Genomic DNA, 23,841 nt, shown 5'->3' with positions numbered 1-23,841 from the left:
GTACACATAAATTTCAATTTTTCTGGGATAATTGATCATGAGTATAATTGTTGTGTTGTATGGTAGTTGAATGATAAGTTTTTGAGGAACTGCCAAGCTGTTTTCCAGAGTGGCTGTACCATTTTACATTCCCACTAGCAATATATGAGTGATCTAGTTTCTCCATATCCTTGCTAGCATTTAGTGTTGTAACTATTTTTTATTTTAATCATTCTGAGGAGTATGATAGGTAATACATAATATCTCACTGTGGTTTTAACTTATATTTCTGTACTGGCTAATGATGTTGAACATCTTTTCATGTCTTTATTTGCTGTTTGTTACCTTCTTTGGTGAAATGTCTGTTCATGTCTGTAGGCCTATTTTCTAAACGGATTATCTGTTGTCGTGGTGGTGGTTTGAAAGCTTTTAATATATTCTGCGTACTAGTCCTTTGTCACAAACATCGTTTGCAATTATTATCTCCCAGTCTATACTTGTCTTCTTATCCTCTTCACAAGGGATATGGGCTTTTGCAGAGCAAGTGTTTGTAGTTTTGATGTGGTCTAATTTGTCAGTTTTTCTCTTTTATGGATTGTGTTTTTGGTGTCAATTGCAAGAACTCTTTGCCTAGCTCTAGATCCTGAAGATTTTTTCTTTTTTTTAAAATGAAGGTTTTGTATTTATATGTCTCACATTTAAGTTCATGATCCATTTTGAGTTGATTTTTGTGTAAGGTGTAAAATTTAGATGAGGGAACATTTTTTTCACCTATGGGGTGTTTGGATGACTTTAGAATTCTTTGTTGAAAAAGCTGTGTTTTCTCCATTAAATTGATTTTGCACCATTGTGAAAAATCAGTTGGGCATATTTCTGTGGGCACATCTCTGGGCTTTCTATTCTGTTCCATTGATTTATGTCTGTCCCTCCACTAATACACAGTTTTAATTACTCTAGCTTTTTTTTTTAATTTTTATTGGAGTATAGTTGATTTACAATGTTGTATTAATTTCAGGTGTACAGCAAAGTATAATAACTCTTGGAATCAGGTAGGTAGTTTAAAGGAAGTTTATATGAGAAAACCTCTTTCTTCATAAAGATCCTCAAAACTGTCAGGACCTGAGAAAAACTACAGTGATTTTATATTCCTTATTTTTAAGATGCCAGGCTCTTTTATAAGCATTAATTTTATTTAGACACTTGAATTTTTGAACCCTAATGCTGTTATTAAATGTAAAAATATTTAATGTAATTCTTTGATATGACAGAATAGTCATTTTAAAAATTTCAAATGTTTCAGTGTATATTCTTAATAGTTTGTTTTAGGATCCAAATAAAGTTTATTACCCTTTGCAACTTTTGGATCTGTCTTTAGATTTCAATACATAGGTTCTTCTTTCATCCATTTTCCCTCTTATAATGTATTTGTGGATGCATCTGTATTATTTTCCTGTAGAAGTTTCCTGTACTATCTTTTGACATGTTCTATTCTTTGTATTTTCTGTAAATTGATAGTTGGATTTTGAGGCTTGATAGATTCAGGTTTTATCTTATTTATATATTTTTGGCCAAACTACTTCATAGGTAGTGGCACATTCACCGACTAGGAGGCACATAATGTCTGGTTCTTTCTCTTTTTTGTGAGGAATTGATTATATTCAAATGACTTGATCCATTAGTTCTTTAAGAATTGCAAAATGGTAATTTTCTAATTCAATTATTCTTTCTTAGTTGATTGCTGGACTACCTCTATAAAGAGGAACTTTCCCTCAGCTCCCTGAGGGTATAATGCTTGTAGAAATGGCAGGACAAATGCTTGATTCATTTCCTGTGACAGTTTTGAGAATAATGATTTGGTTTCCCAGCTTGCTTGCTTGCTTGCTTGCTTTCTTCCTTTCTTTCTTTCTTTCTTTTTCAAATTAACTTCAACATATTACAAAGAAGTGGGAGGGCTACTGTTGGGGTCAAAAGGCAAGTCCCTGTGGCCAACAGAAGGACACTGACTTCAGTGAGGCCTCTCTCCCCATCCCACCTTCAGGAGCAGCAGCCACACCTCTGGACTCTTATTAAAGTAGCTTATGCACTTCGACGCAGCACAGAGCCACAGACAAAGCCAGCCAAGGGTCAGGTCCTGCATCCCCACCAAAGGAGGGCAGCTTTCTTAATGTCATTATAAACTCATGGACTTAAATTTTTGTGCTCACCAATTGTAGTTAATATCCTCATTGATGTTCAGACTGTCCCATATTTGGCCAGTGGTACCTCTTCAAGTGGGTTCTTGAGTCCTTTTCATTAGCCTAGGCTTTGTTAGCTTCCTTCCTATTTTGTTTGACAAGATGTTCCAGGTTCATCTTGAATGTTTCTTGTCTCAGTCCTAGAGTCAGACATTTCTCTAAGAAATCCTGGGTTCTTTAGTGTGAGCTGCTATTTGGAGACCAACCTGGGTACTAGAGGTTGTGTTTTTTCTTCAGAAGCCTGTATTTTTATAATGAGTGCATTTAAAGGATCTTTGAAAGCTGTTGAAAGGCTTAGTTCTAAACAGATTAATATCGAATGAAAAGTATGGTTATGACTTTTTATTATACATTTTTGTGCTTTAGAAAACATGAGGGCTAACTTTGTTTTATTTATTACATATCCTCCCCAAACTGAATGAAAAGAAAGTTAAGTGCAAAATTGACATGACATCCTTCTTGCATAGGAATATACAGAAGAGATAGAACGTCTGAAACGAGATCTTGCTGCAGCCCGTGAAAAAAATGGAGTGTACATTTCTGAAGAAAATTTTCGGTAAGCCCTTGGCTATGGAAATTAATTTCTAAGAATAAGCATTTTCTGATAATGGGCTGTTTGAAGTGCCTCCTATAGATACTTCTTTTTGTTTTGACGTTAACAAGTAGTTATGAAACAGTTTAAAAGTTTTTTTGTGTAACTTTATTTTAGATGATATTAGGTTCATATGAAGTTACAAGAAGAGTACAGAGATCCTGTGTATTTTTTACCTAGTTTCCCACATCTTAAGTAATTGCTTGTATAGTATCAAAACTGGGAAATTGACACACACAATGTGTGTATGTGATTCTATGTCATTTTATCACATTTGTAGATTCGCTGTAGTTCTACAATTAAGATGCAGGTTTATCCTCTTTACAAACATCTTGCTCTTGCTACCCCTCTATAGTCATATTCATTCACCCGTCTTCCTTAATGATCCCTAACTCCTGGCAACACTAGTCTGTTTCCTTCCTTCCTTCCTTCCTTCCTTCCTTCCTTCCTTCCTTCCTTCCTTCCTTCCTTCCTTCCTTCCGGCTGCATTGGGTCTTCATTGCTGCATGAGGGCTTTCTCTAGTTGTGGTGAGCCGGGGCTGCTCTTTGTTGCAGTGTGTGGGCTTATCATTGCGGTGGCTTCTCATGTAGTGGAGCACAGGCTCTAGGCACGCGGGCTCAATAGTTGTAGCTCTCAGGCTCTAGAGCACAGGCTCAGTAGTTATGGTACACGGGCTTAGTTGCTCCGAGGCAAGTGGGATCTTCCCGGCCCAGGGATCGAACCCTTGTCCCTTGAATTGTCAGGTGGATTCTTAACCACTGCGCCACCAGGGAAGTCCCCGTTCACTTTTTAACCCTGGAGTAGTTTGTTTCGAGGAGAGCTTCTGCTGAAGCTTTATGTAGAAACAACAGTAATTAACAGAGGCAGAAGGCAAGCGGGATGCTCAGTTTCAAAATGGGGAAAACAAGAAAAACAGTCTGTTTATAAACCAAGGACAAAGAGTACATTTGATTTTTGCACTTTGTATCTGTTGCTTATTGAGACTTAGGTATCATTATCATGATAGTGATAAATGGTAGAAATGATATGTAACTGCCTCAATTGTGTTAGAATAAATTTTATAGGAATTAGGAAAAATATTAACTGTTAAACTCCTTTTAAATTTTATTTTAGAGCCATGAGTGGAAAACTAACTGTTCAAGAAGAACAAATTGTAGAATTGATTGAAAAAATTGCTGCTGTTGAGGAAGAGCTAAGTAGGGTAAGCATTCAAAAGTGTATTGAATGTCATACAAAAAGCAAATATTAAAAGACAGTTTCAGAATGTGAGGGACCTCATATTTTTTCTTTACAATTTCTTTTCTGGCTGGCCTTTAAAAGTAAGTTGAATCACAATTTTTTTTAGTCATCAGTGATAATGAAGAAGCTGTCTATTTTGCTACATATTAACACAGCATTTTAAGAAATTAACTGAATTGTATGATTTAATGTTAAAGCTAAATAGTCAGTGCTGGGACATTTTCATCAACATGTTTATCAGCTGAGGAAATGCAGATATTGGGAGAAAACAGATGTTAAATAGCTAAGGTAGAAAGACCTGACCACTCAGTGCCACCCTCACACTGGCAGTGTTGGAAGGAATCTGAAGAATTAATACCATTCCATCAGACCTGTTACTTGAGGTTTTTTTGTTTTTGTTTGTTTGGCCATGCTGCATGGCTTGTGGGATCTTAGTTCCCTGACCAGGGATCAAACCCGTGCCTCCTGCCCTGGAAGCACAGGGTCCTAACCACTGGACCGCCAGGGAACTCCCCTGTTACTTGTTTTTAATGAATTTATAGGAAGAAACCAGATGGCATATAAAATATTCTAACCTACTTTGTAACTTGTTACAACTTTTACATGGAAATAATTTGTTTGGTTCTTCTAATATATTATGAACTAGCCAGGTGTCTCAGCAACCGGTTCAGCATTTTTTAATTCTTTTATTTTTTTCTTTTTGTCTCTTTTTAAAAAATTGTATTTATTTTTTTGGCTGCGTTGGGTCTTTGTTGCTGCTCGCAGGCTTTCTCTAGTTATGGCGAGTGGGGGCTACTGTTTGTTGGGGTGTGCTGGCTTCTCATTGCAGTAGCTTCTCTTGTCGTGGAGCATGGGCTCTAGGGTGCACAGGCTTCAGTAATTGTGGCTCGTGGGCTCTAGAGCTCAGGCTCAGTAGTTGTGGCACATGGGCTTAGTTGCTCCGCAGCATGTGGAATCTTCCCAGACCAGGGATCAAACCAGTGTCCCCTGCATTGGCTGGCAGATTCTTAACCACCGCGCTGCCAGGGAAGCCCACATTTTTTTAATTTCCTAAAAAAAAAATGTTTAATGTGTCATATGTAGGTTACAGAATTATTTATGGATAATAAAAATGAACTTGACAAATGCAAGTCTGACCTGCAAAATAAGACACAGGAACTTGAAACCACTCAAAGGCATTTACAAGAAACTAAATTACAACTCGTTAAAGAAGAATATATCACGTCAGCTTTGGAAAATACTGAGGCGAAACTTCACGATACTGCCAGCAGGGTTTGTCCTTTGTTTTAATTTGTACTCGCATTAAAGAAATTAAAGAATGGTAGAAGTAACCCTCTTAGCTTAAGTGTTTATTATGAAATTCTATTTATTCACCCCAAATGCTATTTCTGTTTATTTAGGAAACATTATTTTACTATTTTGTCTAAATTTTCTTCACTGGAGATGCTAATTTAAGAAAAAACTATTCTTAAAGTTTTGAAAATAGAACATGACTTTAATATAGTTTGTGGCTGTTTAGAATACTGTTGTTGTAATGCTTTACCTGTGGTCATAGTTGAGACTAATCAGTCATCAAGAATTTAGTGTCTTCTAATGATGGAAGATGTTGAAAGTATTCAGTTTTTTTTTAATTTTCAGGAATTAGTAACACATAATGGGGAAGAAAACTTGCGAGGGAGCATAGTTACTAAAATAGATTGGCAAAGTTAGTTTTCCTTGTCTAGATGGTTATGGGAGGGGAAATAAACATTCCTAGATAAATTAGCATGAGTTTAAAATTTTTTTCTGATACAATATATAAAATTTACAAGTTCTTATGAGGAGACATCCTTATGAAGCACAGATATTTTCATTAGACTGCTTTTGTCATATCTATCTTATCAACACTTATTTTAAAAATCATATACAGTTGCTTAACACAGTTGAAGAAACTACAAAAGATGTATCTGGTCTCCATTCTAAACTGGATCGTAAGAAGGCAGTTGATCAGCACAATGCAGAAGCTCATGATATTTTTGGCCAAAACCTGAATAGTCTGTTTAATAGTATGGAGGAATTAATTAAGGATGGCAGCACAAAACAAAAGGCCATGCTAGAAGTTCACAAAACCTTGTTTGGTAAGTACAAGCATTTCTAATTCTGATCTTTATGTGTTTAGTATGGGATTAATTTCAAAACTGATAATTAAATATCATAAAAACTCAGGTGACAGTGTCACTAGTCCCCTCCAATGCAGTCTGTTCAGACTAGCAATTAATGCCTTTGAGTTAAAACAAATGTTAGTTTACTATTTTCTATAAAACTCATATTGCATATCTTGTTACACATCTTGTGTTTCCGTATTGAAATTTTCTGTGCATAAACATTCTCCAACTTCTTTTTTTCTTTTGAGAATGTGTCTCTTGAATGTTTACTATATCGTTAGAATATGTGGGTGTTATTTTTAACCATAACCATTGTTGTTATCTTCATTTAGGAAAGTAAGTATCCATTTGTTTATTATTAAAGTATTGCCTTCACTATAGAAAATTTGGAAGGTGCAGAAATGTGAAAAAATTTTAAAAATCACCTAGAGTCTAGTCACTCTCAGCTAACCACTAAAAGTTTTGTTTATTGATTTCTAGTCTCTCTTTTCTTCTTTAATCTCTTCTATCTACAGTAATACTGTGTATTACTTTTAGTTGGAGAGTAATTTTTAGAATATTCTAACTCTTGATTTACACTGAGTTACAGTTTTGGGTCTGATATACCTACAGTTGTGCCAAGTGGTTACTGAATACTATAGAACATATTTAGTTTATATTTAAAGTCATTTCATACTTAGAGTGGGCCAGTTATTTTAAGGTTATTTGTTACTACAAATTTCCACAACAAGGATACAATTTTGCAACCTCTTTGAAGGTTGTATTTGTATTTACATATATTTTAAATATACTTATGTCCAAGTTTACATCTTTTTTTCTTTTTTCTTTTTGGTATAGGTAACCTGCTGTCTTCCAGTGTCTCTGCATTAGACACAATTACTACAACAGCACTTGGATCTCTCACATCTATTCCAGAAAATGTGTCTACACTTATTTCTCAGATTTCTAATATGATATTAAAAGAACAATCATTAGCAGCAGAAAGTAAAACTGTACTTCAGAAATTAATTGTTAGTAAATCTCTTATTTTTGAAGGGCTACATTTGATAAGTCTTCAAAAACAATGTTAACTGCTATTCTTTCATCTTAAGCTTTACTAGACACAGCAGTAAACATATCACTTTAAGAGCATAGGTTTATATTTTTAAAGGCAAATCTCTTCACTGCTTTTTTCTCCCAGAAAGATTAATTTCCAAACACATATATATAACCTTTGAAACTTTTCGCTTACATCCTGTAACATGAAGAGGAGTTAGTGAGCCTTTTAATAACTAGAAAGAGTAGGTTTAGCTCCACATGAATTCAAGGGACCCATGACTTGTTAGTTGGCTCAGAAATTGGTCAGTCATCTTTTCCTCAGGGGTCCTGGAAGAGTCAAGCTAATCTTACACTGACTCAACCAGAAGGGGATATTAGGTAGTTAATTTTAAAACTATAGAAATAGAGAAAAATGTGGAAGAAAAATAACTTCTGGAATTTGGGGAACATATATAACAATTTGTGGGTCATATATGTGTGATCAAGCCCTTCTAGCCTTTAACTTTGAGGTTCTTTTTCATAATTCTGTAGAAGCCAGTCACCTAATTACACAATGTTGATTACCTTCTCCATACTTGATTTGTATATACCCTTTGTTTTGTAATTGTATCATCTGTCTAGGAAGTTCTTGGCCATATCACTTACTTTGGTTTTTTACTTTGTACAGGCTCTGTGCCTCCTTTTTTGAGTTTACCAATACTTCTTGAACATTTTCCAAGTAAATACAACAAATGTTAGCTGACACTGCCTAAATTCAATGCTTGTATGGTGTTATTTGGTAGATGTCTTCAGTCACCCACATTTGACAAAGTTAAAAGATACTCAGTTAGTACTAACTTTTTGGAAATTGATTCATTCACTAAATGGTAGTCTGTATTTATTGAAGTCTTCCTACCAAGCTATAAGCAAGCTTGAGCCCAAAGAGATGATTGCTGCTTCCACAGAATGAGTTGAAATTAGTATGATACCTCTTCTTTCGAAAGAAAACCCGTATCCTTTTAAGTATTTATCAATTATTTCTGTTGTAGTTCCTCATCCTTGCCCTAGTAAAAGGAGCTTAGTTCAGAATTTTTTTCTTCTTTGTATAAACATTCCCAATCTTCAGTACTTTGTCAACTTTTCTATATAACTTGACAAGAACAAGAACCTTGACAAATTCTTCTGATGCAATAGGATATGTCACCCAGTCTTCAAATTTAAATGCCTCCAGCCCAAAGCCTACTTTTGGGTGTTATTTGGTTTTAGCCTTTTTGAGTTAGTAACCTAATAAACTTGTTTGAAATTTATTTCATTAGAATATAGGTGTAGGTGGTTTTTTTCTCTTCTTCTTTGTTTATAATGCTGAAATCTTAATCAAATGAGTGTCATTTTCCCCTCTTCTGAATTCTTCTGACTTCTGTTGCATTAGACTGTTAAGAATTTATTGTACATGAAGCGACTATTTTCTTAATTAGCAGATACAGGATTAAGTGATTTATGATGAATATAAACTCTAGTAATAGGCTTAGTAGGTTATAAAGAAGAGAGAATGGACATTTAGTATTTTAATATGCATGTTTAGTTAACAGAGTATTTAAGATATTATCATTTAACCAGCCAGATTTATGAAGCTGAAAATATTCTTTTTAAAGGGTTGTTTGTTTATTTTTAAAACCAGAATGTGCTTAAGACTGACCTCCTCAGTTCACTGGAAACAGTTTTATCCCCTACTGTGGTATCTATACTGGAAATCAATAGTCAACTAAAGCATATTTTCAAGACTTCATTGACAGTGGCTAATAAGGTAACAAATATTCTTATCTCAAATTGTTATTTAAGAAAGAAATTCTATCTGTGGCCACGTTTAGAGAGATGTCTACATGCAAAACCCATGGGTTGTGAGAAGGAATTTGGAGGAGGGAGGAAATAGGGTGCTCTCTGCCACTAATGTGGTCAGCAGAGTCATGGCTAAGAAAAATGAGAGGGAATGACCTTCAAAATAAATACTTAACCTCCCATAGTAGCGCATATGTAGTGGTCTGTCATATGGTGGATGAGGAAAATATACATATGAATGTATAATGTATATGTATGCATAAATGCCTAGATATGGATAATAAAATATCTCTGAACGTGTTTAAAAATGGTAGCAATCATCTCAGAGGTGGGAGAAGGACTGGGGTTCTAGGGGCTGAAGGGAAAGGGACTTTTCTCTGCATGCTGTTTTCTGCCTTTTCTATTTTGTATGTATTCAAAAAAAATAAAAAGTAAATAAAACATTTTTAATTTATGAAAAGAAAGAAATTAATTTTTTTTCCTTCAAAGGTAGAAGATCAGAAGAAGGAAATGGATGGCTTTCTCAGTACACTGTGTAACAATCTACATGAATTACAAGAAAATACAATTTCTTCCTTGGCTGAATCACAGAAGCTATGTGAAAACTTAACTGAAGACCTGAAGACAGTAAAGAAAATCCATTCACAGGTATCTTATTTAGGTGATTTGAGGAGTGTAAAAAGAAAGTTTTATGATCTTTAACTTGATAATGCCTGTTACAGAATGAATGCTATATAACTAAATTAGAAACCTGAAAATACTTTAGCCACTTTTGCTTATAACAGTAATTAATGTGAAATAATTGAGAGTACTTCTCTTGGTCAGTTAATATTTGATAATTTGCTACACGTAGAGCTCTATGCTAAAGCACAATAAGACAAGACAGTCCTTTCCTCACATTAAGAAGAAAGATTAACTGCAGAAATATACCACTGGGAGTACAGTTAGAAGAAAATAGTCATAGCATTTAAAATGAATATGTATCTACATTATAACTTGATAATTCCTCTTGAATGGAATGAAAAAAAAAAAGAATTAAAGCAACTTTAAAATAAGATTGTTTCCATAATTGAGACGCATGTAACTTTTCAGACAAACGGTTAATATTGGAAATTAGTACGAATAATAGTTAACATTTATTGAGCAACTCACAATGTGTTTATTCCTCCCATCAGTATAAGTACGGATTCTATTGCCCAGTTTTTTAATGCTGGAACTAAGGCCTTGAGTGCATCTAACAATAGTTAGAACCTCTTATAGCCGTGGTGGTGATTATACTGCCTGAAAAAGGCATCCATTTTTGAGGGGCTCTTCTATATGTTTCTAGAACATATTCTTGCAATTTGAAATTGCAGCAGTTTCTCATACCGCTTCATGGGGTGTTAACCTTAAACCTGTCTGGATCTTTCCAGGTATATATTCTAACATAGATCAGCTTTTTATTAAATAGCTGTTTTGCAGTGTTTAAAATTGGTAAGCAACTGTTTAAAAACAAACAAAACACTTATGACTTCAAAAGTATTTTAGCATGAGTGGTTTGACTTCCCTGACTTAAAGGAAGCAAGTTTACTAACTGAGCTATTTCTTAGATATTCTAGAACTTGAGGTTAGCTCAAGTTCTAGACAAACCAGTTATATAAATTCTGAACACCTGTTTACATGTAGATAACTCTGGGAATACCTGCATTTCCCTCTGCTTTGAGATTAGTAAAAACACTGACACTCTTTATTCATAACCAAAGTGTTAGATGTGTGTTGTCAGCTGATGTGTTATTCCCAGATTTGTTTAAAGATGCCAAGTATAAGAAAAGTTGTTCTATTTACCTTCTTTTTTTTTTTTTTTGACTGCTCCTTGAGGCTTATGGGATTTTAGTTCCCTGACCAGGGATTGAACCTGCACCCTTGGCAGTGAAAGCTTGGAGTCCTAACCACTGGACTGTCAGGGAATTCCCTCTATTTACATTTTATTAATATGATCCAACTAAGTTCTATAAAATGTTTCAGCTCTATTAATTGATAATATTTTTGGACTGCTTGACCCATTAGATTTTCAGCATTACTTTTCCTTCTAGTAGTGTTATCAGTTAATATCACTTCTACTACTTTCCTCTGTGTGAGACAGATGGATTTAGAGATCTCTTCTCAGAAATTTGTATAATTCTCACCTATGGGGAAATGCTTTATATCACTATAGAAAAAAAGTTTAACTGTTATAATTTCAGTCTTTTCCCTCCCCACACCTTTCTTACAGGAACTTTGCCAGTTAATCAATCTTTGGGAGGAGAGATTCTGTGCTTTGGAGGAAAAGTGTGAAAACATCCAGAAACCGCTTAGTGGTGTTCAGGAAAATACAGAACAGTAAGCTGTTTTTAAATTCGTTTTAATGTATCTTTTCTGAATAAGTTATAGTCTTTATAATCTCCACTTTCCCCCAAATACTTCGGTGTGTATCCTAAAAACATAAGATACTGTCTTATATAATAATTATTTTATTTAAAAACATTTTTTTTTTTTTTTTAAATAAATTTATTTATTTATTTATTTTATTGGCTGTGTTGGGTCTTCCTTGCTGCACATGGGCTTTCTCTAGTTGCTGCTCTTCGTGTGGTGCACGGGCTTATTGTGACGGCTTCTCTTGTTGCAGAGTAAAAACATTTTTATTCTTTAATTTTGATTGGGGTATAGTTGATTTACAATGTTGTGTTAGCTTCAGGTATACAACAAAGTGAATCAGTTATACATATGCATCATCATTCTTTTTTAGATTCTTTTCCCATATAGATTATTACAGAATATTGAGTAGAGTTCCCTGTGCTATACAGTAGGTCCTTATTAGTTATCTGTTATAACAATTATTTTAAATTAGAAAATTAATATTGAGAACTATTATTATCTAATATACAGACCTAATTCAAATTTTGCCAATTCTATCACTAACATTCTTTACAAGAAAAGAAAAAGATTTTCTTCTTGGTCCAGGTTTTAATTCAGGATCACACATTGCATTTAATTGTCATGTCTCTTGAGTGTGCTTTAATCTGGAGCAGTTCCTTTGTCTTTCATGGCTTTTTCTTTTTCCAAGCACATGGAATATTTATTTGATACAATGTCCCCCAGTTGGAGTTGGCTTTCAAATTAGTTGCAGTTGTCAAGAAAAACCACAAAAGTGGTGTGTTCTTAGCACATCTCAGATATCAAGAGGTTTAACTTTGATAATTTGGTTATAGTGTTGTCCTCTGGATTTCCTTTGCAATTAATAAAGTATTTAAGGGGAGATACTTTGAAACTATATGAGTATCTTGTTCCTCTTAGAATCTATTGATATGTGTGTCAATTATGATAGTGTTTCTCAAATGATCTTTTTTCTAGTCTCATCATTCCTTCTACATTTGTTAGTTGGCATTCTACTGAGAGGAAGTTTTCCCTTTGTCCTGCCATTTATTCTTCTTTTTTTTTATAAATTTATTTATTTTATTGGTTGTGTTGGGTCTTCTTTGCTGTGTGCAGGCTTTCTTTTTAGTGGCGGGTGAGTGGGGGCTACTCTTTGTTGTGGTGCACGGGCTCCTCATTGCTGTGGCTTCTCTTGTTGTAGAGCATGGGCTCTAGGCACGTGGGCTTCAGTAGTTGCAGCACATGGGCTCAATAGTTGTGGCTCACGGGCTCTAAAGCACAGGCTCAATAGTTGTGGCGCACGGGCTTAGTTGCTCCATGGCATGTGGAATCTTCCCAGGGCAGGGATTGAACCTGTGTCCCCTGCATTGGCAGGCGGATTCTCAACCACTGCGCCATCTAGGAAGCCCTGTCTTGCCATTTATTCTTATTCATTTATTTATATTAGCATGTACTCATGGATTCTTTTGTCCTCTGGGGTTATATTCTACTATTAGTTATTTTGATGCTCAAATTATCCCAGTTTTGACTAGTGAGAACCTCTTCAAGTTGTCTCCTGTGTCCTTTTGATATGATCTGTCCTTTTTGAACATTTTCTTACTTTCTGATACAGCAATATGTACCAAGTATCTTGTACTTTCTCAGCCCCAGCTCTGAAATCATATTAATAGAAACCAAGATCTGGGCACCAGATGTTCTCATTGCTTCTGGGGTATCATTTCTTCTAAAGCTCCCCAGGTGGACATAGCTAGAAATATATGTATGTATATATATACATGCACATAAATATCTTTCTATTCCATATTTGTGCTCCCTTTGCAGACAGTGAGAAACCTGCCTCTCATCCACAATATATCTACTTACTTGCTCAATTTTGGAATACACATTACTTTCACGATTTCTAACCCATATCCATGATGAAATATATACTTACTAATTAGAGCAGGGTTTGGCAGACTATGGCTGCTGGGCTGGATGCCTGCTACTGCAAATAATTTTATTGGACACAGCCATATTTGTTTACTCAACTGCTTATTTGTTTACATGTTGCCTTTGGCTATCTTTGACTGCCTTTGCACAACAAAGATTATATCAAAGACTATATACCTGTAAGTCTAAAATATTTCCTATCTGGTTTTTGGCGGGGGGGTGGGGGTGGGGGGGTGCGCTGGGTCTTTGTTGCTGCATGTGGGTTTTCTCTAGTTGTGGCGAGTGGGGGCTACTCTTCATTGCGGAGCAAGGGCTTCTCAGTGTGGTGGCTTCTCTTGTTGTGCAGCATGGGCTCTAGGCGCGGGGGCTTCAGTAGTTGTGGCATGCGGGCTCTAGAGCTCAGGCTCAGTAGTTATGGCGCATGGGCTTAGTTGCTCTGCTGCATGTGGGATCTTCCCAGACCAGAGATTTAACCCATATCCCCTGCATTGGCAGGCGGATTCTTAACCACTGAGCCACCAGTTAAGTCCTGCTATCTGGATTTTTAAGAAAAAATTTTCTGATTCCTGCACTAGTGTTTAATGTTGCTTTATAGCCCCATTGCTTGCCAATCTCACATCCTTATCATACATTCCAATCAGGCTTATGTTTTCTTTTAGAAGCTTTATAATTTTATGTAAGATTTAAATCCATGACCTATTTTTAATTTTTTGTGTAAGGTATGGGGTTTGTCAAGATTCAGTTTTTTGCCTATGTATATTCTACATTCACAAGGATAAGGATATTCTGATATTTACCCCTATTTTTGCTCATTAAATTGTTCCTTCCTGAAATTCCAAACTTCCTTCTGTTTGGAGAACTTCCTTTAGTATTTAAGGGTAGGTCTGGACAAATGCTATTTTCCTTTGTCTGAGAATATCTTGATTTTCCTTTCATTTCTGAAAAATATTTTCACTGGCTATAGAATTCAGGGTTGACAGGTCTTTTCTTTCAGCAAGTGGAATGTGTTGTTTCATTTCCTTTTGGTCTCCACTAGATGAGAAAGCCACTGTCATTAAAATGACTGTTCACCTATAGGCAATTTCTCTGTAGCTGCTTTTAAGATTTTTTTCTTTGTCCTTAATTTTTAGAAATTTGATTATATTCTGTCTTCTTATGTATTTCTTTGAGTTAATCCAATTTGGTTTTGCTCAGCTTCTTGAATCTGTAGACTTATGCCTTTCACCAAACTTGGAAATTTTTATCATTCTTTCTTTTCTTTTCTTTTCTTTTCTTTTTTAACCAAGATTTGTTTGTCTGTTTGTTTGCTTTTTAGCTGCACCACATAGCTTGCGGGATCTTAGTTCCTTGGCTAGGGATTGAACCCGGTTCATACCAGTTAACCTAACCGCTGAACCACAAGGGAACTCCCTTCATTATTTCTTTGAACATTTTTTCAGCCCTATATTTTTTCTCCTCTGCTTCTAGAACTTTGATGACACAAATGTTAGATCTTTTATTATGGTCCCATAGGCTTCTGAGGCTATAGATATATAGTCTGTTTTCTCTTCATTGATTGATTAAATCCTGTAATCTGTCTTTATGACTTTATGTTCACTTGACCCTTCCTTTGTCATCTCTAACCTACTCTTGAACCCATCCAGTGAGGTGTTTTATTTCAGTTACTGCTTTTTTCAGTTTTATAATTTTTATTTGCTTCTTTTTTTTAATCTCTTCTACTTCTTTGTTAAGGAAAAAGAATTTTTTTTTCTAGATGTGGTTTTTTTTGGCTGCACCTTATGGCGTGTGGGATCTTAGTTCCCCAACTAGGGATTGAACCCAGGCCCTTGGCAGTGAGTGCGTGGAGTCTTAACCACTGGACCACAGGGAATTCCCTCTAGATGTGTTTTAATTGCTCATTGAAACATTTTTATGATGGCTGCTTAAAATCCTTGCCAAATTGTTCCAACATTTGAGTTATCTCAGTGTTGTACCTGTTATCTTTACTCATTCAAGTTGTGATTTTCCAGAGTGGTTTTCAATTGTATCTTGAACATTTTGGTTATTATGTTAGGAGGTTCAGAATCTTATTTAAGTTTTCTTTTTTAAGTAGGCAGTGCCTGGCCCACATTTTGGGCTGTGGTTCCAATAGCAATTTTTTTAAATTGATTAACTAATTTATTTATTTGTTGGCTGTGTTGGGTCTTCGTTGTTGCACATGGGCAACGACGAGCGGGAGCTACTCTTTGTGGTGCATGGACCCCTCATTGTGCTGGCTTCTCTTGTTGCAGAGGATGGGCTCTAGGTGCGTGGGTTTCAGTAGTTGCAGCACACAGGCTCAGTAGTTGTGGCTCACAGGCTTTAGAATGCAGGCTTAATAGTTGTGGCGCATGGGCTTAGTTGCTCTGTGGCATGTGGTATCTTCCTGGGGCAGGGATCGAACCCGTGTCCCTTGCATTAGCAGGCAGATTCTTAACCACTGTGCTACCTAGGAAGTCCCTCCAATAACAATTTAATTTTCAGAGCCATAGCAGTTTTTTTCTGGCATGCTTCATTCCTGTGCTATCCATGTGAGAAAAATCTGTATTCTGCTTTTGATGGATGAAGTGTTCTAAACATGTCAATTAGGTCAAGTTAATTGCTAGTGCTATTCAGGTCACTCATGCTTACTGAGTTTCTCCTTACTTATTCTATCAATTACTAATAGAGGAGTGTTGAAATCTCCAACTATAATTTTAGACTTGTCTATTTCTCTTCTCAATTATGTTATTTTTTTGCCTCATATAAGTGACGCTCTTGTTAAATGCATACACATTAGGGTTGATACGTCTCTGAGAACTGACCCTTTTATCATTATGTAATGTCCCTGTTTATCCTTGATAATTATCCTTGTTTTAAAGTCTACTTTGTCTGAAGTTAACATAAAAACTTCAGTTTTCCCTTGATTGTTATTTGCATAATACAGCTTTCTCCATCCCTTTACTTTTGGCATAAGTCTTTATATTTAAAGTGGATTTCTTGTAGAAAACATATAATTGGGTCTTGGTTTTCTATCAGATTTAATGTATGGCTTTTATCTGGTGTGTTTAGACCATTCTCATTTAAAGTATTAATATAGTTGAATTAAAAATCTACCATTTTGTTGTTTTCTGTTTGTTGCATCCTTTGTGCTGTTTCATTTTTTTTCCTTTCCTAAATTGAGCATTTTTATGTTTTAATTTTATCCCTCCCATAGACTTATCATTATACTTTTAAAATTACCTTTTAAAACTTTTTTCTAGGATTAATAATGTATATTTAAAAATAAGTTTAATCCACCTTCAAATAATTTGCTGTTTCATGTGTATATTCCCAATTCCTCCTTCCTATCTCTTATGCATTATTTTCATTTATTTTACTTCTACATATGCTCTATTTACCCAATACATTGTTACTCTGATTTATCTATTTCCTTTTTCAATATGGCTTCTAGAAATTTTTAAATGACATATGTGGCTCATATTATATTTCTGTTGAATGATGCTGCTCTAGAATTCTGGCCATCACCTATCCTACTACCTAACTCCTGTCATCTGTTTTTCAGTCCTGTTATTGGTCCTATTCATTATATCATGTTCCACCCTGAACTCTTCTTTCTAAATACTGAATCTAGAAAGTGTTTCCCTACTTTTTATTCCTAGTGGGTTTTGATTCCTTGAGGGGATAGATTTGTGTTGATAGCCTCCAAGCTTACCATTTAATTTTCTTTTCCTTTTTCAATTATTTCCACTTAATCTGTAGTTGAACTTTGGTTTTCAGCAAATTTGCTTCCTCATTTGATTTGTTCATGTGGTGTACCATCTAGTGGTAATAGAGGGTAACCTTCATTCCCCAAACTTTAACTCTGCTCCTGTGAGGTGACTTTGTTTTTTTTGTTTTGTTTGGTTTGGTTTTATAATATATTTCCCCTCTAGCAAGCAGAGGGGTTTATTTTATTTTATTTTACTTTATTTTATTTTATTTTATTTTTATTTTATTGGCTGCATTGGGTCTTGCTTGCTGCACACGGGTTTTTCTGTAGTTGTGGAGAGCAGGGGCTACTCTTCACTGCGGTGTGCAGGCTTCTTATTGTGGTGGCTTCTCATGTTGTGGAGCACAGGCTTTAGACGCATGGGCTTCAGCAGTTGCAGCACGTGGGCTTAGTAGTTGTGGCTCGCAGGCTCCAGAGCATAGGCTTGGTAGTTGTGGCACACGGGCTTAGTTGCTATGCGGCATGTGGGATCTTCCCAGAGCAGGGCTCGAACCTGTGTTCCCTGCATTGGCAGGTGGATTCTTAACCACTGTGCCACCAGGGAAGCCCTGTGAGGTGACTTTGATTGCTATTATAGGGGACTTTACTGAGAGAAGGAAGTCATCAGTGAATTTAAAATGTTATTTTGATATTAGTTTTATATCAGGGTATGTGTGTAGTTTGTCACACCCCAATATAATTTTCTTTTAGTTATTAGAAAGTTTATAGTTGACTTTGTTTTTTAATATTTTATGATTTATTTTATATCATAGGCAAGGCAAAACTGCTTAAGAACAGAATGACTGATTGTGGAAAGCTTAGGGACTGAACTGGAGGCTAGTGGCTGTAGGAGGTGTCCTACAATAACATAGTCTAGTAGGAGGAGTAAAACACATAGGTAGAGTTCATTTTAATAACCCTATAGTTAATATTTTAAGAAGTACAAAATAAAGTGTCATATTTGGAAAAGGGCTGGAAAAGGTTTTATAAGAAAAGAGATATTTTCAAAGGTCATTTGGTTGCAGATGTGATGTCAATCTGCTGTGAAAAGACAATTAAGAACTTGGGCTCTAGAATTAGACTGCTTAGGTTTGAATGTGCCATTGAGCTGAGTAATCTTGGGCAAGTTATGTATCCTTTGAGTCTAGTTTTTCATGTTAACAGTGTTGTTCTCTTTTTCTGTAGGAAATCTAAAGATATAATCAGCAAAACAGCTTCTCACAGTGAAAAATTTTGTGCTAATTTTGATGACTTGTCAGAGGAACTCAGACATTTTAGCGAAGAAGGTACAAAATTGGTTGAAGAATCTGAGAAACACTGTGATAAACTCAGTAGCAACCTTGAAATAATATCTCAAGAGACTGAACAGAGATGTGAGGCTCTGAACACAAGCACACTTTGTTTTTCTGAACAGTGGGTATCTTGCTTAAATAAAAGGGAAGAGGAACTTCAGAATTTATTGAAGGTATTAACTTTGTAACTCGAACCTCCTTTGGGAAGAATAGTGACAATCAGAAAATTAAATATTCTTGCCTAAGAATTGGTTTCAAAACACATAGTATTTTAAAGTATAATTAATGACTTAAAATTTTAAGTGTAACAGTTGGTATGTTTATACATGATTGTGTTTCACATATATATTTCCTAGATCTCCAAATTTAACATTTGTCTGATCTGTCCTATATCTGTCTTTGGTCTTTGACTTGTCAGTTCCTTCAGTTAAGAGCACCCTATCCTTTGATATATACTTTTCACTTATATATGCTTTTTACATTTCTCTAGGTACGTTCAAACCTGTTATTGTGTTAAGTATTTAGGATATTATTCCGGTTACTCAGAAGATATCTGATAATAAGTTTGTGGGTTTGCTTGAACTTAACACTTGCGTGAGCCCTTAGTGGTTTGGTTTTTCTTCTGTGCAATAAAAGGATTTTTCTGATATTCTCAGGAATTAGGTAAAAGAACTTAAGTATTTTAAGCTATATAAGCTATTTTCACTAAAAGGAACCATGACTAGTAGAGAAATAGGTAATTTCAGGTTTGGAGCAGGAAGTGTACCAGATAAGTCTGCAGATCTTGTCATACCAGAAAGTAAGGAAGCTATTAAAGATTAGTGGGGTTATGTCAGAAAGACTTAGGAGCCAACTTGATGACACTTCCCTATTTAAAGGTGATACAATTTGAGCATCAAAAAGAATAATTGCTACAGTAGATTAAGATACATCAAATATGTTAAAATTGATGAATTCATAAAAATTTCATTAATCTCCTTTGGATCATGGTAGGGAAGCAATAAATTATTCTGAGAAGTGGTAAATAAAGGGAAACAACTGAGCATCCGTCTTTCCTGAAAGAACTCTATCTAGGTTTAGCAGGGTAATGGATGAAGAAAAGTGTTTCAAAGAAGAATCCCAGCTAATAAAATGCAGGAGAAATGATAGAATTAGGATATCACCATTTTGCAACCCTTAGTGAAATAATCCCTGTGGACATTAATGACTGCTTACACAATTTGATCAAAAGCTGATGGAGATCTTTACAATTGAGAGGGTGACCACACTCAGACACGTTGATAACTCTTTTTTCGGCCATGCTGCGTGACTTGTGTGATCTTCATTACCTGACCAGAGATTGAACCCAGGCCCTTGGTAGGGAAAGCATAGGAGTCCTAACTACTGGACTGCCGGGGAATTCCCCACACTGATTAATCTTAATCTTAACGTGAGAGACAGGACCAGGTGTTATGTCCTTTCAATATCATCTAAGAAATATTGTTACAAAAAAGTTAAAACCTGATTTAGATAAATTCTTTAGATCTAAATAATTTGCAGAAAATACAGAGGACAGATGAACATGGGAAAATAACAGCTTAGAGGTGTAGTCGACCAAATCCAGAAATTGAGATATTCAGTAGAGGACAAAGACCTGGTTTCTTCAATGAAAATTTTTTCAAAGAGAGAAATATGACAAAGGATAAGTGAATTATGACTAGAGGGCCTTAAGCCCTGGTTTGCCTGGGATAGTCCTTGTTTATATCTATTGCACTGGGGTAATTATTATTAATGGCCCTTTTTACTGAGAATATCTCAGCTTGGATGATAAATTATATAGTCAATTAAGATATCAACCAAATCTAATGATGAATTCTGATTCAAACAAAACAAGCCTGAAAAACATGAGACAATTGGTGAAATTTGAACACTGACTAGACATTTGATATAAAGAAATCAATGTTAAATTTTTTAGAAGTGAGAATGGTCTTAAAAAGCTCTTAACTCTTAGAGAAGTATGCTGAAGTAAGTGGATGAAATGATATAGGATTTGCTTCAAAATAATTCTGGAGAGTAGGAATAAGCGGCCAATCTTGTTTGATCTATATCCCATGTAGTAATAAATATTGAGGCTGGGTAGTGAATATAAGGGGGTTATTATACTCTTATTTCTATTTTTGCATATGTTTCTAAAACTTTTATTATGGAAAATTGCAAGATAAGGAGACATTAAATATTGCAACTGTAATTTTAATAATGAAATCTCAATTGCATCATTTACAGGTTGTAAACCAAGGTTGTGAGGCTTCAAGTTCAGAGATTACTGAAAAATTAAATGGATATAAAGCAGCTAATGAGAACCAGCATAATATTTTTCTTGGTCAGATAACTACTGATGAAGAAGAATTAATGACACAAAGCCAAGAACTTAATAAAACCGTAAAAAGTGGTTTGACTAAGCTTAATTGCTTTCTGCAACAGGATCTGAAACTGGATATCCCAACAGGTACTTTAAAAGGAATTGTTAAAATTTTTGAAGTTGAATTCAACCATATAATACAGTGCTAGATGTTCAGAAAAACTAGGTCCTTACCATCTCACTCTAATCAACTCAAATATGGAAAAATTGGAAGCCTAAAATAGCTTTAATCAAACATTAGATGATATACATGACATATACTCATAGACGCTTGGGCATCATAATTCAGTAAAAGTTTACAAACATTCAGGGAACTGGCTTTGTTAAAAGAGCACATTTTAAAAACAAATAAAAAGAAAACCAACCATCTATCTAGCACCATTTGTAAAAAAGGACATTTTAACACCAGAAATAGTAGAGGAGTGTAATTAAATAAATCTGGTTTAATGCAAAGCTTACCACATTGTGCATTTTCTTATGTGTACCTCTCATTTGTCATGGACTGTTAGAATTTTTAGGAATTACCATTTTGGGAGTTCAGAGATAACAAAGATCAGAGTAGGCTATAATGATTCAGGGAAGCCTTCGTGAAGCAAGGTGTAACAAACTATTTAACACAGGATGAGTAATTGAGTTATTCACTGGATTGTGGTAGTAGTTGCATACCCTTTAAACTTAGTCAAAATCATGGAGTGAATTTTATGTTGTGTAAATTATACTTTAAAGCTTTTTTTTTTTAAGCAGTTACAAAAGGAGATGCAGTAGAGAATGTGAGGTTTATTTTTTCCCCAGGACTCTTGATATTTATTGACCACTTTTCAATGAAATTAGGAATATAAACATTAAGTGAAAGGCAAGTGCCTGTATAAATAATGAGAGCATGAGTTATTATAAAGAAATGTAACTGGTTAATATTTGGCTACCACCAAATTTACAGTGAAATGATTATCCCTATCAAACTGATCATGTTGGGAAAATTGTATCTTATTCCAATAATGCTGCCGTTTCTCAGAACACTCTGAATCCTTTTAGAGCCTACAGTACATCCTCTATACATGCTCAGAGATGGAAATTTTCATGTTTTGGTGTAGGTTGAATCTTGAAAATGGTCGAGTCTATTTAAGATCACTTGTCAAGTTAGGAAATATTTTAAGCAACATATGCCTGACAGATAACAAGACTGACTCTCCTATGTGGCAGTGGTTCTATTTTGAGAAGACAAAGACTTGTTTGGAAGTATAAGTTCTAGCATTAAAAAAAATACCGTACTCATATCCCACACTTCAGTTTTTACCACTTATGTCCACTGAAGGTACGACACCACAGAGGAAAAATTATTTATATCCATCAACACTGGAGAGAACCCAGCCACGTGAACAGCTCCTTGATCAGTTGAAAAGGAAACAGCCTGAGCTGTTAATGATGCTAAACTGTTCAGAAAACAACAAAGAAGAGACCAGTCAGGTAAAATTTATTTTAGACATTGTAATTTTAGAACTCTCCTGTAAACTCCTGATGTCATCAGCTTCATGTGAAGAATTTTATTCTTTGCACTTCAGTCCTACTGACTGACTGTTAAGTCCTACTGACTGACTGTTAAGCCTGTTTCTTTTAATTGGGCCATTTTTTATAATTAGACTCATAAATAATTATAATAGACAATGTTTATGTTGTGCTTATTATGTGCCCACACTGTTCTAAACACTTTACATATTTATTTACTCAGTTCATCCTCTCAATAACTGTATAAGGTGAATGCTAGTACTATCCCCATTTTAACAGGTGGGGAAGCTAAGAATTACCTTGTCCCAAGTCACAAGGATGGAGCTGGAATTAGAACCTGGACAAGCCCCACAATCTGTGCCCTTAACTCTAGTAATTATAGAAAAGTTGGGAAATTGGAAAGTAGCAAAGAATAAAGTAAAAAATAAACTGTAGTCTCTTTATTCTGAAATTACCACATTTAACATTTTATTAGAGGTATTTCTCTATATGGAAACATAATAGGAATTATTTTCATTATTTTGTATACTTTCTACTAATTTTGTTGAGGTTTAACTTTCATATAATGGACATTGTGTTATTTTCAAGGAAGAAAACTGCCTTTACTTGTGTGAAGATTTTTAAGCCCTGGGACTTAATCACTTATCCAGCTTCTTATTTTAGGACTTGAATGAAGAAAAGGCAGTTCTGGTGCACACTGTTGAAGAACATCTAAGTCAAGAGCCATCTGTAGAAACTAGTGTGGATTGTTCATCAAGTGGTGGGGTTCCATTTTTCCAGGTACCTGATTATATCCTATCAGATAACCCTTCCACATTTGATGTAAGTCAGTCATTTGCTATTCAATAAAAGGCATTACTCTTGGTGGGTAGAACAGAAAAAAATATTTTAGTCATTCCTTTGGGGTGGCTTGTTAACTTTTCTGATTTAAATTATTTACACAAGTATGATAATTGATTGGAGGTTTTTTGTAGGATAAAGGCAAAATATGACTTAATCGCATCCTTAGCTGGTAGTCTTCTGCTGTTATATTTATCCCTTTTCTGCTTCCTGCATACTCAGAATGATACTAAAAGCAGCCATTTCTCTCTTTCCTCCACCTTTGACATGGAAGTCCTGGAGCCTATCTCTGCCCATGATCAGATTTTGAAGACTAAGAAGTTTAAAAGAGACTAAGTTTAAAAGAGACTAAGAAGTTTAAAAGAGACTGAATGCCTCTCTGTTAAGTGACTGATGCTCCAGCCTGAGGCTTTTCTCCTGTTCACTATTCCCCCATGTAGCCTGAACTCCTCATCTTCCTTGACCTTGTGTATTTAAATCCTGTGCCCTCTCCTCTCCCCTTTTCACCACTGTTGGGAGTATGGCACTACAAACTATCTACATGTTTCCTATAATTTGAAGTCATGAGCCCAGACAGTCTGTGAAGTAAGGATTTCCTTACTTACATAGGACATCCATGTCTACATTTTATAGTTGAAGTGCTGCTTCTGATATATGTATGCTTGTACCTGTCTTTTAATAGACCTGCATGCCTTTCC

The 23,841-nt window shown here is 35.2% G+C and overlaps 1 protein-coding gene across 3 annotated transcripts in view; it reads left to right on the top strand.

The window, feature by feature from the left end:
- Positions 1 to 23,841, top strand: part of KIF11 (kinesin family member 11) — a 40,181-nt gene that overhangs the window by 12,972 nt on the left and 3,368 nt on the right. For 2 of the 3 annotated variants that reach the window (XM_057737337.1, XM_057737339.1), the window contains exons 10-21: positions 2,681 to 2,769; positions 3,920 to 4,007; positions 5,129 to 5,317; positions 5,955 to 6,162; positions 7,027 to 7,199; positions 8,885 to 9,010; positions 9,532 to 9,690; positions 11,294 to 11,400; positions 18,296 to 18,575; positions 20,665 to 20,887; positions 22,113 to 22,264; positions 22,967 to 23,083. In XM_057737337.1, the coding sequence (XP_057593320.1) occupies positions 2,681 to 2,769; positions 3,920 to 4,007; positions 5,129 to 5,317; positions 5,955 to 6,162; positions 7,027 to 7,199; positions 8,885 to 9,010; positions 9,532 to 9,690; positions 11,294 to 11,400; positions 18,296 to 18,575; positions 20,665 to 20,887; positions 22,113 to 22,264; positions 22,967 to 23,083 (1,911 nt within the window). Of the gene's footprint in view, positions 1 to 2,680; positions 2,770 to 3,919; positions 4,008 to 5,128; positions 5,318 to 5,954; positions 6,163 to 7,026; positions 7,200 to 8,884; positions 9,011 to 9,531; positions 9,691 to 11,293; positions 11,401 to 18,295; positions 18,576 to 20,664; positions 20,888 to 22,112; positions 22,265 to 22,966; positions 23,084 to 23,841 lie in introns of those variants that run through there. The other variant, XM_057737340.1, reaches the window with a different exon arrangement.

The sequence above is a fragment of the Hippopotamus amphibius genome, chromosome 5, assembly GCF_030028045.1.
Source record: "Hippopotamus amphibius kiboko isolate mHipAmp2 chromosome 5, mHipAmp2.hap2, whole genome shotgun sequence".
Taxonomy (NCBI): domain Eukaryota; kingdom Metazoa; phylum Chordata; class Mammalia; order Artiodactyla; family Hippopotamidae; genus Hippopotamus; species Hippopotamus amphibius.
The sequence above is the reverse complement of the archived record's forward strand: the minus strand, read 5'-3'. Positions and strand labels throughout refer to the sequence as shown.